Here is a 15785-nt window from a genome sequence, read left to right as displayed (position 1 = left end):
CTGGGATCCACTTTTCACTGAATGCATCTGATGAAGTGAGCTGTAGCTCACGAAAGCTTATGCTCAAATAAATTTGTTAGTCTCTAAGGTGCCACAAGTACTCCTTTTCTTTTTGCGAATACAGACTAACACGGCTGCTACTCTGAAAGCTTTTCATCAGACACTCATGCTGACGGAGTGTTGCCTGCAGAGTGGATCATCTCTTGTGCCCATCGATGTGACAAAGTGGGACTGTTCTTAATGTTTCCTCTGAATAGTGTGGGGGTGCCTCAGTTTCCCCTATGCAGTTCTCAAGTATCTAGGGGGTGGGATAAGGGTGTATGATCATTTAGTGCCCTAGAGGGCAGGTGTGTGCAGGGGTCTGGACACAGAAAATGGCCGACACCCTGTTTCCTGGCAACTGATGGCCTGGGCCCTTCCCCCCTGCAAGGTGAGAGCTGAAGGGTTGGAGAACAAAGGAATCCGGTGACCTCCTGGCCCGGGAAAGGGACAAAGCCCAGAGGAGGAGGGGCTGGAGGGGGTTTCAGTTTGGGGCTGGCTGGGACATGGAGTGAAGGGCAGATGTGGCTGTCTGGCTCACTGCCCCCCCAAAATGGACCCAGCTGAGGGGTCCCGTTCTCTGCACCTGCAAGCTCTGTTTTAGACCATGTTCCTGTCGTCTAATAAACCTTCTGTTTTACTGGCTGGCTGAGAGTCACGTCTGACTGCGAAGTTGGGGGGGCAGGACCCTCTGGCTTCCCCAGGAGCCCTGCCTGGGCGGACTCGCTGTGGGAAGCACACGGAGGGGCAGAGGAGGCTGAATGCTCCGAGGTCAGACCCAGGAAGGTGGAAGCTGTGTGAGCTGTGTGTCCTGCAGACAGGCTGCTCCCAGAAAGGAGACTTCCCCACAGTCCTGCCTGGCTTCATGGGGAGCAGTTCCAGAGCATTGCCCGGGGACTCCGTGACACCATCCTTCTCCCAGACTGTCTCTTTTCATAATGAGGGCATTTCATTAACTTCAGCTTAGCCCTGAGGGTTCCCTGCTCCGAGGGTTTTCTTGGGGTTCTTCTGTCTAAATGCTCAGGCCTGCATATTGCCCAGACAGTAAACACAGGGTGGGACGTGTTGAAAGTGGTTAATTATTCTCTCTCTTGCTGAGTTAGCTCCGAGGCGCACCCTGCTTAAGATGATGTGCTTCAGCTCCAGTGGTTTTGGAACAGAATGAGTCTATATTATACATCTCACTTAAAATAGTTCCTGTACAAACATCTTTTCTTTTTGCGAATGCAGACTAACACGGCTGCTACTCTGAAACCAAACATCTCTCAGTAACCATGGCCATCCACTAATCCTTAGCTTTCACTGGAGACCACACATGACCCCCGGCCTTTGGTGGAGTATTGAGAAAATGGTCAGACATAGGTGTAACTGGGCACGTCTACGTCACGCCTGTCTCACCCCTCGTGCCTTCCCTCTCCTCCCCTCTGCAGGACTCTGCTGAGTACCCGCTGGTCTTGACCACCCAGCCCTGGCGAAAGTTCCAGGCGGGATTCTGTGAGCTGGTGACAGTGCTGGTGCGACGCTGTCAGTACAGCATCATCTACGACGAGTACCTCATGGACACACTCATCTCCCTGCTCACTGGCCTCTCCGACTCCCAGGTGCGCGCCTTCCGCCACACCAGCACCCTCGCAGGTGAGTCCTGCCCCAGGGACGCGAACGGCATCTGCCTTAGCATTGCAACCGCAAGCTAGCAGTTAGAGCAGGGTGCCTGGGTCAGGGGTATCTGTGGAATCCTGGCTTTCTGCTATGCTGCAGTGCGTTCCTGTATGGGCTCAGAGGGCTGGGAGCCCACGGATGGCCTCTCTGTAGGGGAGAGTGGGAGGGTAACTTGTAATATTGTTGTCCTGTTTGTATCTCAGTTTCCCCTGTATGCTGCATTGTTACCCAGGCTGGTAGGGGGGTGGTGACCACTGTTCCCTCTAAGCTGTGCGAGTCCTAAACCCTGCATACATGGTGAAACTCTGCGCGTACAAAAATTTGCACAGAAGAAATTTTTTGCACACCCGGCCTGTCAAAAATTAGAGGAAACATTGGCGGTGGCTGTTTGCTCTCGGGGCAGGCGAGGAGACAGAGGGGTGGGTGCTCGCTGTCTGGACCTTAGGTCCCATATCAGTGGCGCTCTTGAGAACACAATGGCAGATCCAATCACCAAGACCTAGCAAGCCAGGACCCAGAGGGAGATGGACTTAGCCTCCCTGCTGAGAGGTGGGGAACGGCATTTCACCAGCTCCAGAACAAACAGTTAGATGAGGTGGGGGGACAAATGTTGGCTGCTGGAAGGTGTCAGGGCTCTCAGCTGGAGTCTGGCCCAGGAGGTCGGATAGACGGGCAGACAGCTTGAACCAAGGGTTCCCTACAACGTGGCTGGGCTCTGGGCTACCCAGAATGGAGGATGCTTTAACCTTCATTTGTCTAGACTCCCCTGAGCTTTCTGGGTGCTATGTGTCACTTAACGAATAAACCCAGCTGTTCTGACAGTGCTGTGTGAGTGTCACAGCGAATGCCAGGTGAGGGGTGTTAATCCCTGCAGAGCAGGCGAGTCTCCCCCAGGGTCTGGCTCTGGGACTCGCTGAACAGGGCTCATGGTGGGAAGCAGGGGTGCTGCAGCCCCAGAACCCCAGTCTAAGGAGGTGGTGAAACAGTGTGGCTTCCCCTGAAAGAAGAGGGAGACCCCTCGGGGGTCTGGCACGCTGACGGGTTCCTCCTAGAGACTGTTCCAGAGCGGGGGCCGTAGCCCCGATCCTGGGGATCCATAACTGGGTTACGTGCAGAGCTCCCCACTTTGCTCACTCCATGCTCTTTGCCAGCCATGAAGCTGATGACAGCGCTGGTGAAGGTGGCGCTGGGCGTGAGCCTGCACAAAGACAACAACCAGCGGCAGTATGAGGCTGAGAGGAACAAGGGGCCGAGCCGCAGGGCCACGGACAAGCTAGAGGCACTGCTGGAGAAGCGCAGGGAGGTGAGCAAAGGCTAGACCCTGGATTGGCAGGGGCAGTGCGAGGGGACACTGGGTTGGTGGGGTGGGGCATGGTGCCAGGGAGTGCTGGACTGGTGGGGATGGGATGGGAGTGTTGGGATGGTCGGGGCAGGGTGGGGGATGGTGGTGGTGGGGGCGGGTGCTGGGCTGGTAGGAGCAGGGCCTGCAGGAGTGCTGTGGGTGGCACCTGTGTCTGTATCAGCTCCAGGAACAGCAGGAGGAGATCGAGAACATGATGAACGCCATCTTCAAAGGGGTCTTTGTGCATCGCTACAGGTGAGTGCGGGGAGGGGAGGTCAGGCTGGGAGGGGCCCCCACCAGCTGGGTGTGGCTCTGCAGGGAGTCCCTGTCTTTCCCTGGGACGGCAGTGTGCCATCTGCACTTGAGGCTGGGGGCGGGCCAGGGCTCACGCATGCTGGGGGGACAAGGGGCAGGCGCCGCAGGGGCATGCTGCGTGTCTTGTCTGGCAGGGACGTGGTGCCTGAGATCCGGGCCATCTGCATAGAAGAGATGGGGAACTGGATGCAGAGCTACAGTGCCTCCTTCCTGACAGACAGCTACCTCAAATACATCGGCTGGACCCTGCACGACAAGGTGGGGAGCAGGGGCTCGGCGAGGGCTGGGGCGTTGGAGGGGAGCAGGGAGATCCAGAGGCGGGGCTCTGACCTGTGAGACAGGGAAGGGACGGAGACTGGTGCTGGCCTGGCTCTCAGCTTCTCCATCCCCACAGCAGCGGGAGGTGCGGCTCAAGTGCCTGAAGGCCCTGCAGGGGCTGTACCGCAGCCGGGAGATGGCTGCCCGCATGGAGCTCTTCACCAGCCGCTTCAAGGTGAGTGCCCCACCCTGCCGCCCGCCTGTCCCTGGGATGCCCCCACTCCTGGGGAGCCCACCCTGCCACCCGCTCTGCTGCTGGGACCCCCCACCCCCTCCCCGGGGAGCCCCGCCCTGCCGCCCGCCTGCCCCTGGGATGCCCCCCTCCTGGGGAGCCTGCCCTGCCGCCCGCCTGTCCCCCTGCAGCCCACCCTGGGAGGCCTCCCTCCTGTGGGGCGCTGTTGCCCACTTACCCGTCCTGTGACGCCCCCTCCCGTGATTGACTCTCCGTTCTGTGGCTCTCAGGGTCGCATGGTGTCCATGGTCCTGGACAAAGAGCCCGAAGTGGGTGTGGAGGCCGTCAAGCTGCTGACCCTGATCCTGCAGTGAGTACGGCGCTAGGAGCCAAGTAGGGACACGGGGGAGGCCAGGCACATGCAGGGCATTTCAGGAAGCTGGGAGGGGCACGTAGTGAGCCCCATGGTGTGGGGCAGCTGGAGACCCCTCTCCCTACTCAGGCTGAACCTCTCCCACTCTGTGGGCAGGAACATGGAGGGGATGCTGACAGATGAGGACTGCGAGGCCGTTTACCCCGTGGTGTATGCTTCCAACCGGGCGCTGGCTGCTGCGGCCGGGGAGTTTCTTTACAGGAAGTGAGTGAGCGAGCGCGGTCACAGCACCGCCAGCAGGGGGCGTGGGGCTGCCAACAAATATACACCTTCCTCCCCCTGGGGTATAGGGCTCCCCCAACAGCCACTCCACACAGAAGGGTTTCACCTCCCTCCTCCCTTCAGGCCTTAACCTGCAATCTCAGCCTGTGCTTTTCACAGGTGGCTGAGATACAACATTCCCTCTCCTCTGCTCCAACCCACCAGCCCCCACTCTCCTCCCTGAGCTGGGGAGAGAACCCAGGCATCCTGGCTCCCAGCCCCGACTGTTCTAACCCACCAGCCCCCACTCCCCTCACGGAGTCGGGGAGAGAACCCAGGCATCCTGGCTCTCCCCTGTCTAATGTGTGTGTGGTTTGCAGGCAGTTTGACCTGGATTGGGAAGCCATGAAGGAGAAGGGGCGCCGTGAGGGGAGCAGGGACTTCTTTAGACTGCTGCTGGCTTTCTTCATCGAGAGCGAGGTGAGGGGCGCAGTGGGGTCGGGAGGAGCGTGAGGGGTCTGTGTGGGGGCTAGTTTCACCAAGTCTCCCCTCTTCTGCCCCAGCTCCACGAGCATGCGGCGTACCTGGTGGACAGCTTGTGGGACTGTGCTGCCCCCCTGCTGAAGGACTGGGATGGGCTGACCCACCTGCTGCTGGAGGAGTCCCCGGAGGAGGGTGAGTGAGGGAGGGGAGGCAGTGATGCATGGGGTGAGAGTCACAGCTGCCTGGCAGCCTTTGGGGCTGGTCCTGGTCCTATTCCCTCTCCCCCCAGCAGGCTGGGGCGACCAGCAGGAAAACGCCCTGATCGAGATCCTGGTGTCCAGCATGCGTCAGGCCACGGAGGGGAAGTCGCCCGTCGGCAGGGGCCCTGGCAAGAAGGTAAAAGTACCCTAGAGAAGGGAGGGGAGCGCTGTCCATCAGCTCCCCCGGGGGGTTCGGCGGCTCTGGGTGACATGTCCCCATGGGCCCGGAGACTTCAACACTCACCCTTCGCACTCCCCCAAGGGGGTAGGCAAGTGGGGTCCCTGTGCCGCTGGCCGGAGGTGTGCACGCTGCACCGTCTGCAGCCACCGGGCAGGGGAGCCAGCTCTCACAGCACCATCCCCTGCGCCAGGTGCTCTCAGCGCGGGAGCGGAAGGCCCTGGAGGACGACAGGGAGAAACTCACTCAGTACCTCATCCCGCTGCTGCCCCAGCTGCTGGCCAAGGTAAATGGAGGGGAGGTGCAGGGGGGCGACCTCCCAGAGGTGGGTCGCGGGGGAAGTAAAATGCCCCTTCCTGCCTCTGCTCTTCACCTGCAGCTGGGGAGGGAGGGGGCCATGATGAAGCAGGAACCCTGGGTCTGGTCTTTGCCCTTCCCCGGGCACCCCAGGGCCTCACGTGCCATAATCTGGATGATCTTGCTGTGAGGCCATTCCCAGCTAGGTCATACGTAGTGGGGGGTACAAGGGGGGGTGTCTGCCCCATCCTGCTGCCTCCCTGCTTGAGTGACACCTGCTCTGCTCCCGCAGTTCTCAGCTGATGCGGAGAAGGTGGCGCTCCTGCTGGCAGCGCCGCGCTGCTTCAACCTCAGCCTCTACAGCAGTGGGCGGCTGGAGAAGGTACTGAGGGTGGGTCTTAGCAATCCTGGCTCCCAGCCCCCCACGTCCTTCCCAGAGCCAGGGAGAGAACCCAGGAGTCCTGGCTCCAGAGCTGCCAGTCCCGGAGCAGGGGAGACCCAGGTGCTCTGGGGCCTGCAGTGCCATGGGAACAGGAGCATCTGGGGTGGGGAGGAGGGGACCCCATTAGCTGCTTCCTTTGAGGTGCTGGCTGAGTTGCACTGTGCTGTTTCCCATCCAAGTGAGGCAACTAGTGCTGGGGGTCCCCTTGGACAGGGGTACAGTGAGTCACAGCCTGTGAGCCCTTCTCCTCCCTCTGCAGGAGCTGGGGATCCCCCTTTTCCTTCTCCAGAGTCTGCCTTTTTCCCTCCACCACCTTCCCAGGAGCTCTCTCCCCTCTGCCCAGCCCCACCATACCCTCTCTCCCCACAGTACCTAGAGCAGCTGCTGGCCCAGCTGCGGGAGGTGGTGGAGAAGCACACTTGCCAGGAGGTGCTGGAGGCTGCCTCCCAGGCGCTGTACGTGCTCTGCAACCCAGAGTTCACCTTCTACAGCCGCGTGGACTTGGCCCGCAGCCGCCTTGTGGACACGCTGACTGACAAGTTCCAGCATGAGCTGGCTGAGCTCCTCCAGGTACCTCCCGGGGCTGCAGCCGGGGGCTAGGGTTGGGACCCTGTGGGAAGGGGATGTCACTGCAGGGAGTGGGGGGACTGCTAGGGTCTGGAATGGCAGCCAGGCAGGGGAGTGGAGAGGGCATCTCTCTGTGAGGGTGGGGGGCCACCAGTGTCATGGATTCACAGCTGCAGAATGGTCTCTAGGAGGGATCCTTCAGTGGGCCAGACCCCCAAAGGTCTCCCTCTTCCTCCAGGGGAAGCTATGTGCCTTCACCGCCTCCTGAGGCTGGACTTCTGGGCCTGCAGACCCCCTGTTCCCCGCCCCCCCCCCCCCCCCCCGTGAGCTCCGTTTAACAAGTCCCAGGGAGACTTGCCCGCTCTACAGGGATTCGCACCCCTTGCCTGGTGCTTGCAGTGACACTCTCACAGCACTGTCAGAACAGCCGGGTTTATTCGTTAAGTGGCGCAGAGCACAGGAAGCTTCGGGGAGTCTAGAGAAATTGTTAAAGCATCGTCCATTGTGGGTAGTCCAGAGCCCAGCCACTCTGTGGGGAACCCCGTCTGTCCGTCTATCCGACCTCCTGGGTCAGACTGCAGGTGAGAGCCCAAACGCCTTCCAGCAGCCAACACTTGTCCCCCCACCTCATATGCCTCCAGTCCTTTGTTCTCCAGCTGGGGAAATGCGGCTCTTCTTGGAGTGATTGCTCATATCGATTCCAATTAGGTGTGCGCGCGCCGCATGCACGGTCATCGGAAAGTTTTTCCCCTGTCCCTGGCCCTTCGCATTAAGCCTTCGATTCCACCATGGGCAGCGCAGTCCCGGGGAAAGCCGGTGATGATCGGCCCTTCGACTCAGCCTGCAGAGGGGAGGTACCACTCGGAGTCCCGGCACTGATCAGTCTCATGGCACCAGTTGCACTTGCGGTGCAGGTCTGACTCGCAGCACCGATCCAGGTCCCGTCAGCGCTCCCGCTCACGCGCAGATTACCTTTGTGCAGTAGGTCCCGGTCTCGGCACCATTTGTATCCGACTCTCTGCGCAGACCCCACTCATGGCACCACTCCCCAGCCTTGCGGCACTGCTCCCTGGCTCAGCTGCGTTTGGCACCACCACAGCCATTGTGGTCCCGGTCCCCGTTTTCGGACTTGGAGACGGGGTCCAAATATTCGCAGCAGCCCCAGCAGAAGTTGGCACGGGACAGACCTGACATTGGTGCAGGGCAATGGCCTGCACAGTAGCATGGGCCAGAGCAGTGAGCATTTTGGACCCCATGGGCATACCACCAGCCCAGGGTGCCCAGTCCAAGGCCTCATGCTCAGTGGCGTCTGAGCCTAGGGTGCCAGAGGCAGCGGCCAGTCACCCTACCCCTAGGGGTGCAGAGGAGCCAGCGGGCGCACCACCTCCTCCGGAACCCACCCCAGTTCCTGAGCCAGACCCTGGAGTGGCTGGCACGGAGCTAGAGGCGGGGCAGGAGGTCCGCAAGGACCAAGAGGGTCAGAAGGACCCAGTTTCCCCACTAGTGTCCTCCTCATCCTCCCCAGACGAGGCGGTGGCGGGCACCTCCGTCTCAGGGCCGCCCCCTATAGATAGCCATGCCCACCAGGAACTCCTGTGCAGGGGGGCACAGAATATGAACCTGCAGCTGAGGAGGTGGTAGTGTGAGAGGACCCTATGGTGGACATCGCGGCACCAGAAGGACTATCTAGGGTCACTCTACCCCCTCATCAAAACTATCCAGGCCAATGCAAAGACCATTTGGCAGACCCCAGCCTCCATCCCTCACACCGCTAAGGATGTGAAGAGGAAGTACTTTGTGCCCTCCAAGGGGTTCGACTACTTGTTCACACACCCACAGCCTTGCTCGTTGGTAGTATCTGCAGTAAATGAGAGGGAGAGGCAGGGTCAGGAAGCCCCAGCACCTAAATCTAAGGATGCCAAGTGCCTGGATTTATTCAGATGCAGTTTACTCCATGGGCGGGGGCTTGCAACTCAGGATTGCCAACCAACAGGCGATCCTGAGCAGATACAGTTTTAACTCCTGGAACTCAATGCTGAAGTTTAGGGATCTGGTACCAGCAGAATCTAGGGAGGAGTTTGGGGCAATTGTCAAGGAGGGCAAGGCAGTGCCATGGACCTCTTTACATGCCTCACTGGACACTGCAGACTCGGCAGCACGCACCTTGTCCTCAGGGATAACTGTGTGGCGTAGCTCATGGCTGCAGCCTTGGGGCTCCCACCCGAGGTTTGCAAACTATGCAAGACCTACCCTTTGATGGGGTGGGTCTGTTTGCTGAACTCACTGACTCCAGGCTGCATAGACTCCAGGGCAACAATGAAATCTTTGGGTATGCATACCCCAGCAACCCAACGAAAGCCCTTTAAGTCGCAAATGCCGCAACAGTGCCCGTATCCTCCTCAGCCGAGGCAGGATTTTTACAGGCGCAGGGGTAGGAACAGCAGGCGTAAGCCTTCCCATTCCCCATCCGGGCAGGGCCAGGGCCTGACTAAGCCTTCGTCAGGCTCAAAACAAACATTTTGAAGGTCCGCCCAAGGATGGAGCACCTGTCTCAACGCCGGATCCTTCCCTGTGTTTTTTGAACTGTCTATCCCACTTCTACCATGCATGGTCCCAAATAACATCGGACCACTGGGTTCTTCACATGGTGGGAGTGGGATATTTTCTACAATTCTGCTCCTACCCTCTTCCCGTCCCTCTTCAGGGACCCTTCTCATGAGCAACTCCTTATCCAGGAGGTGCAGGCGCTCCTCGCCATAGGAGCGATGGAGGAGGTTCCTCAGCAGTTAAGGGGCAAGGGATTCTACTCCCGTTATTTCCTAATCCCCAAGCCAAAGAGGGCGGGGGGGTCTCAGGCTCCTTCTAGACCTGCGAGGACTCAAGAAGTTCCTGGTAAAGTTGAAGTTCTGCACAGTCTTTCTCAATACAATCATCCCTTCCTGGGATCCGGGAGACTGGTTCGCCGCTCTTGACATGAAAGATGCATACTTTCACATAGTGATTTGCCCTGCTCACAGACGCTTTTTAAGGTGCGTGATCGACCAAAAACATCAGTTCACGGTCCTTCCCTTCGGCTTGTCGACAGCTCTATGAGTGTTCACCAAGCGTGTTGTGTAAAGCCTCCGCGCAATCCAGTAGAATGCGATTGTAAGATTTGTAGTCTTTCAGTCATTGCTAGTATGATCATTAAGTTCTGTAACCTTTTGCAAATTTTGTAACATGTAGTCATTGTTAGCATAGCCTATTAAATCTTGTAATTTTTGCAAGCTTTTGTAAGCTTGTATGACCTGCAAGCTTTGCAACATTCCATCACACGATCAGGGAGAGTGTGAACAAGGGAGTGTGTGTGGGAGAGAAGGGAGTGTGAACAAGGGAGTTTATATTGGGACTGGGTGGAGAGGAATTGCAAGGGAAAAGAGCCAGGAGACAGGTGTGTCTGATGTAATCTGCCCTGAGAAGGCAATCAAAGGGTGCTGTAAAGAAAATAATAACCTGCTATGCATGAAAAGAATGTCTGGGAATGCTGTGATGGACACAGAAGGAAAACTCAGTGTACGTGACAGAAGCCATCCAGTTCCAATAAAAGGAAGACCGCACGCTCACAACTGTCTCTTCTTCTTGGCCTGCTTGCCGGCCCGGATCCATGACCGCAAGCGGACACGCCAGATCTGCTATGCTTTGGCTTCTCGGCTTCCTCAGCTGTCTCCCGGAACTCTCCACCTGCATGAATGTGGGGGTGCATGAGGGTATGAATGCGTTGAATGTATGCATGCATGAATAAGCTCCATCCCTTTTCTGTTTGATCCAATAGCGGCATTTAATAAAACCAATATAAGTGTAACCCTGAGTTGGTTTCTCGTGAATTTGCGGTAACAAAGTGCATGTCGGTGGTAGCAGCTTTCCTCCGAAGGAGGCAGGTGTAGGTATACCCCTACCTTGACAACTGGCTACTCAGGGGGCACACCAGAGAGCAGGTGGAGTTGCAGATCAGTCTGGTCACATCCACGTTTGAGAGACTGTCTCCTCTTCGGTGTGAACAAGTCAACCTTGTCACCGACCCAGAGAATAGAATTTATTGGGGCAGTGTTGGACTCGGTCCAGGCAAGAGCACGTTTGCCAGAGTCCCGATTCCAAGCAATGTCATACATCATTTGATGTGTGAGAGAGTACCCAACCACTACAGCAAGGAATTGCCTCGATCAGAAGGCCACCTGCATGTACGTGGTCCGGCATGCCAGGCTGAGGCTCAGGCCTCAACAGACGTGGCTCACCTTGACATACGCCCCGGGGTGCAGCAGCCTGAATTTAGGGGTCATGGTGCCACAGAAGGTATGAGTCACTCCAGTGGTGGCTCAGTGCTCAGATAGTCTGCGAGAGAGTCCCCTTCAGCAGCCCTCAACTCTCCTTGTCTCTAGTTGCGGACACATCAGCTCTAGGGTGGGGCGCACATCTGGGAGATCTCCAAACGCAGGGCCTCTGGGCACAGGACGAGCTCTCTCTCCATGTCAATATCAAGGAGCTGAGAGCGGTGCGACTCGCATGCCAGGCTTTTCAGTCTCAACTGCAAGGCCAATACGTGGCGGTCATGACGGACACCGCTGCAATGTTTTACATCAACAAGCAGGGTGGAACCCGGTCCCCACCCCTCTGCCAGGAGGCCCTCAGGCTCTGGGAATTCTGTATAGCCCTCTCCACCTGGAAGCATCATATCTGCCAGGAGTCCAGAATATACTGGTGGACTGCCTCAGCAGGTCCTTCCACAACCACACGTGTTCCAGCCAGCCAGACATCGTTCACTCCATTTTCCAGAGGTGGGGTCTCCCCAGGTCGACCTGTTCACCGCTTGGAGCAACAGGAAGTACCCAGCGTTTTGCTCCTTCCAGAAAAGCAGCCTGGGCTCAATCGCGGCCACGTTCCTGCTACCCTGGGGAGGCCGCCTGCTCTGCGCCTTTCCCCCGAGCACTCTCATGCACAAGGTCCTGCTCAAGGTCCACAGAGATGGTGTGACGTTCCCTGCTGGTGGTATCTGGACTGGTGATCTGCTAGGCCACTCCAATCCTTGACTCTGGGAGCCAGCCTGACCCTGCTCTGCTGTGAGAACCCCCTGAGCACCTGACAGGTGCTGCTGGAGGAAAAACTTTCCAACAACTGCACACAGCAGACACACACCTAATTGGAATGGATATGAGCAACACATCTTGAAGAACAACAATTACGAGAAGGTAATTAACCGTTTTTAGCCTGCCTGCTGAGAGGGGAAGTCCATCTCCCTCTGGATCCTGGCTTGCTAGGTCCTGGCGATTGGATCTGATTTAATTGGGGATTGGTCCTGCTTTGAGCAGGGGGTTGGACTAGATACCTCCTGAGGTCCCTTCCAACCCTGCTATTCTATGATTCTGTGATCTGCCATTGTGTTCTCAGATGCTCCATTGACATGGAGACTAAGGCCCAGGGAGATATGGACACCCACCCTTCTGTCTCTGAGAACAAACACTCCTTTACCACCCACGGGGTAGCACTGCCGCATATGGGGAAACAGGTCCAAACAGGACTACAAAAACATTACAAAATATTCCCACTTTGTTACAGCCGGGCGTTCAGGGAGTGGGGTATATGGGGCATGTTACTGCAGGCACTGGGGCGTTCGCGCAGGGAGTGGGGTGTATGGGGCGTGTTACTGCAGGCTCTGGGGGTTAGGGGGGCCAGGCATTCAGGGAGTGGGGTGTATATAGCATGTTACTGGGGTTTGGGGGCACCAGGTTCTCAGGGAGTATGGTGTATGTAGTGTGTAACTGGGAGCCGGGGGTGCCAGGCCGTCAGGGAGTGGGGCGTGTTACTGGGGGCGTGGGAGGGGGTACCAGGCACTCAGGGATTGGGGTGTATGGGGCGTGTGACTGGGGGCAGTGGGGGCACCAGGTGCTCAGGGAGTGGAGTGTACATAGTGCGTAACTGGGAGCGGGGGGGTGCCAGGCGCTCAGGGACAGTGCTGGGGGTGCTGTGCTGGCTCCAAGGGGTGCTGTAAGACTGGTACCTAGGGGCCTGCCCTGCTGAGATGTCTCGGTCCCCCCTCAGGCCTCGTACCTGGACGAAGACGAGGTTTACAGCATGGCTGCCACTCTGAAGCGCATTTCCATCCTCCACAAGTGAGTACCAGACTGTGTCCCCCCGTCCCCCCCAAGCTCCGTCCGGACAGCGGGGCCTGGTCACACAGCTCTGCCCTTCCCGTCCCATCTCCTGGAGGGTGTCCCTGCCTGCCCAGGGAGCACAGAGTGGGGAGGAGCCTCCCCTGCTCCCTGTTCACATGGGTCCCTTCGTCCTTGCCCTGCAGTGGGAGGGGGTCGGGGGCTAGGACACTCCTGTGAGCGAGGCACTCTCTCTCTCTCTCTCTCTCTGCAGTGCTCACGACCTGACCCCATGGCAGCTCTATGAGCCCTGCAGCCTCCTCCTCCAGCGAGCTGTGGACACAGGCGAGGTCCCCAAACAGGTACTGGGGGGCCTCTCGGGGAGCCAGGAGCCTGGCCACCTCCTCACAGCCGGGAACCCAGGTGGGGCCTTGCCCTGTCGGGCAGTGTGGGGGACTGTGGGCAGAGGATGTCCTTGTCTGGACCCAGGGGAGGGGAGGCAGAGGAAGCAGCGATGCAGTGGGGCAGCTTGGGACTGAGGGGGACTGCTACTCCACATGCTCACTCTGGGCTTCCATTGCAGGTGGTCATCCCCACCATGACCTGTCTCCACTTCAGCATCCTCTGGGATCTGGCTCATGTCTCCGGCACCGTCCCTGTGCAGGTGAGGCCGATGGGGAGGTCCCTGCCAAGAAGGGCAGCGTGGGGAGCAGCCTTGGCCCTGCCTCTGGGGCCTGCGGGTTCCTGCCCCTCACAGCCTCCTCTGCTCTTACCCCAGAAGGAGCTGCTGGCCCTGAAGCGCAAAGTCGCCTCCTTCTGCTCCCTCTGCCAGAGCTGCCTGACCGACATGGACTCCAGTGTCCAAGAGCAAGTGAGAGGTGGACAAGGGCTGGGAGCCGAGGGCTGGACAGGCTGCAGCTCGGGCGTGCTGGGGGAGGGGGTCTGGGAGCCCCCACCAGCAGTGCTGTTTGTGGGGTGATCATTCTGCCTCTGTCTGTCCAGGCCTTTGTGCTGCTGAGTGACCTGCTGCTGGTGTTCAGCCCGCAGCTGGCTCGAGGCGAGCGGGAGGCGCTGGAGTTGCTGGTGTACCGGCCCGAGGTTGCCCTGCAGTCCCAGCTGGCCGGATTCCTCATGGATCACGTCTTCAACCACGCCGAGCTCGTGGGCTGTGGTGCGTACTCTCCCCATGGGGTCGGGGGGCAGTGGCGGGAGAGTGGACAGGCAGGCTGGGGAAAGGGGGCTGAGTAGGGAGGGGGGAACAGAGAAATGGGGAGAGGGATCTGTTGGCAAAAGCCTCACCCCCCCCACCCCTCCTCTGCAGATGAAGAGGACAGTGAGGGGAAGATCGAGAGGCTACACCAACAGCGCAACCTGCTGGCCGGGTTCTGCAAACTCATCCTCTACAACGTGCTGGAGCTGAGCGCTGCCTCCGACGTCTTCAAGCACTACGCCAAGGTGCGGGAGACACGGGAGGGACCCCACGGCACAGGGCGGGGGTGCTCCTACCATACTAAGGGGTGGGCAGCTAGAGCTTGGGGTGCGGATCGGGGGGATAGACTCTCAAATGTCTGGGACTGCGCCCGGCTCCCTGCTGCAGGTGTTGTGACCCACCTGGCACACGGGGCCGCAGCACTGCTGAGGTTTGGCCTGGCCTGCGCCCGACCCCTTGTGCCAGGTTGCAGCGCCCAGAGCGGGAAGCTGAACCCAGCCCTGCGGGCAGGCGCCGCCACTGCAGGTGAGTTTTTCTTAAAATCCTGGCCCCAAAGGAAAGTCACAGCAGCCGTGACAAGCCTGCAGCCCTACTCGCCACTGGCGGGGCTGGGCAGTCGGGGCCCCCACCACCCTGCTCTCCCTTCCAGTTCTACAAGGATTATGGGGACATCATCAAGGAGACGCTGAGCCGGGCGCGGCAGATTGACCGGGATGAGTGGGCCCGCACCCTTCTCCTCAGCCTGCAGCAGGTACAGGGGAGGGGGTTGTGCCCAGTGCTGCCTGGGGTAGAGGGGAGCCCCTGTCACTGATCCATATCCGTGTGTATGCTGTTGGGGGGCTGGGGAGGCCCTTGGGTTGGCCCGTCCCTGTGTGTCTGTGTAGGGAGGTGGCTGGGGGATGGGGCTCGGGCTGCCATGTGGCCCCATGTCTGACTCTCGGCCCCCTGTGCAGCTGCTGACAGAGCTGCTGCTGCAGCAGGGCCCGGACGCAGTTTACAGCAAGGCCTTCCTCGAGATCCGGGACCTGGCACGGCGCTTCTCCCTGTTCTTCAGCCTGCACCAGCTGCACAATCGCCAGGCGCTGGTCGCCCTGCACAAGTGAGACGAGGGACTGGGCGGGGAGCAGAGCAGAGCTGTGGGGGCATGCTGGGATCCGGGTGCCTCTAGGAATTGGGGAGCGGCATGCTGGGGTCCGCACTTCACGTGGGGGTGGGATGGCTGGCACTTGGACTTGCAGGGTTTGGTGTGTGTCTCCCCACCATCCTGCTCCCCGTCTCTCTTTCTCTCTCTTGCCCAGGGCTGGGATCAAGTTTGCCTTCCAGGAGCCAGCACCCTCAGGCTCAGAGTTGGGGCCCCTCAACTTGCCCTTCCTGGAGGTGCTGAGCGAATTCTCCCCCCGCCTGCTGCGCCCGGACAAGAAACTGCTGTGAGTGCCCAGGGTGGTGGGCTGGTGGGGGTGGGAGTTCCTTGGGGAGGGGGTACAACTGGGCTTTCAGGAGTGCTTGGGGGGGGGTGATTGCAGTGGCCCCCATGCTGTAAGCGTTAACCTGCCTTTGAGGGGGTCAACAACCACGTGGACAAGGGGAATCCAGTGGATATAGCGTACTTAGATTTTCAGAAAGCCTTTGACAAGGTCCTGCACCAAAGGCTCTTACGCAAAGTCAGCTGTTACGGGATAAGAGGGAAGGTCCCCTCCTCGATCAGTAACTGGGTAAAAGACAGGAAACACAGGGGAGGTATAAATGG

The 15785-nt window shown here is 59.1% G+C and overlaps 1 protein-coding gene across 1 annotated transcript in view; it reads left to right on the top strand.

Moving 5' to 3' along the window:
* STAG3 (STAG3 cohesin complex component) overlaps window positions 1–15785 on the top strand; it is a 48317-nt gene that overhangs the window by 29055 nt on the left and 3477 nt on the right. Inside the window, exons 17-38 of the mRNA XM_074941184.1 lie at window positions 1470–1674; window positions 2850–3001; window positions 3222–3295; window positions 3490–3613; window positions 3750–3848; window positions 4136–4215; window positions 4375–4482; window positions 4860–4959; window positions 5043–5154; window positions 5252–5358; window positions 5594–5686; window positions 5990–6079; window positions 6509–6709; window positions 12779–12849; window positions 13103–13190; window positions 13412–13492; window positions 13607–13699; window positions 13831–13999; window positions 14150–14283; window positions 14688–14789; window positions 14992–15137; window positions 15337–15465. Of these exons, the coding sequence (XP_074797285.1) occupies window positions 1470–1674; window positions 2850–3001; window positions 3222–3295; window positions 3490–3613; window positions 3750–3848; window positions 4136–4215; window positions 4375–4482; window positions 4860–4959; window positions 5043–5154; window positions 5252–5358; window positions 5594–5686; window positions 5990–6079; window positions 6509–6709; window positions 12779–12849; window positions 13103–13190; window positions 13412–13492; window positions 13607–13699; window positions 13831–13999; window positions 14150–14283; window positions 14688–14789; window positions 14992–15137; window positions 15337–15465 (2558 nt within the window). The remainder of the gene's footprint in view (window positions 1–1469; window positions 1675–2849; window positions 3002–3221; window positions 3296–3489; window positions 3614–3749; window positions 3849–4135; window positions 4216–4374; window positions 4483–4859; window positions 4960–5042; window positions 5155–5251; window positions 5359–5593; window positions 5687–5989; window positions 6080–6508; window positions 6710–12778; window positions 12850–13102; window positions 13191–13411; window positions 13493–13606; window positions 13700–13830; window positions 14000–14149; window positions 14284–14687; window positions 14790–14991; window positions 15138–15336; window positions 15466–15785) is intronic.

The sequence above is a fragment of the Natator depressus genome, chromosome 28 (assembly GCF_965152275.1).
Source record: "Natator depressus isolate rNatDep1 chromosome 28, rNatDep2.hap1, whole genome shotgun sequence".
Lineage (NCBI taxonomy): Eukaryota > Metazoa > Chordata > Testudines > Cheloniidae > Natator > Natator depressus.
Note: the sequence above shows the minus strand (reverse complement) of the source record. Positions and strands in the feature narration are given on the sequence as shown.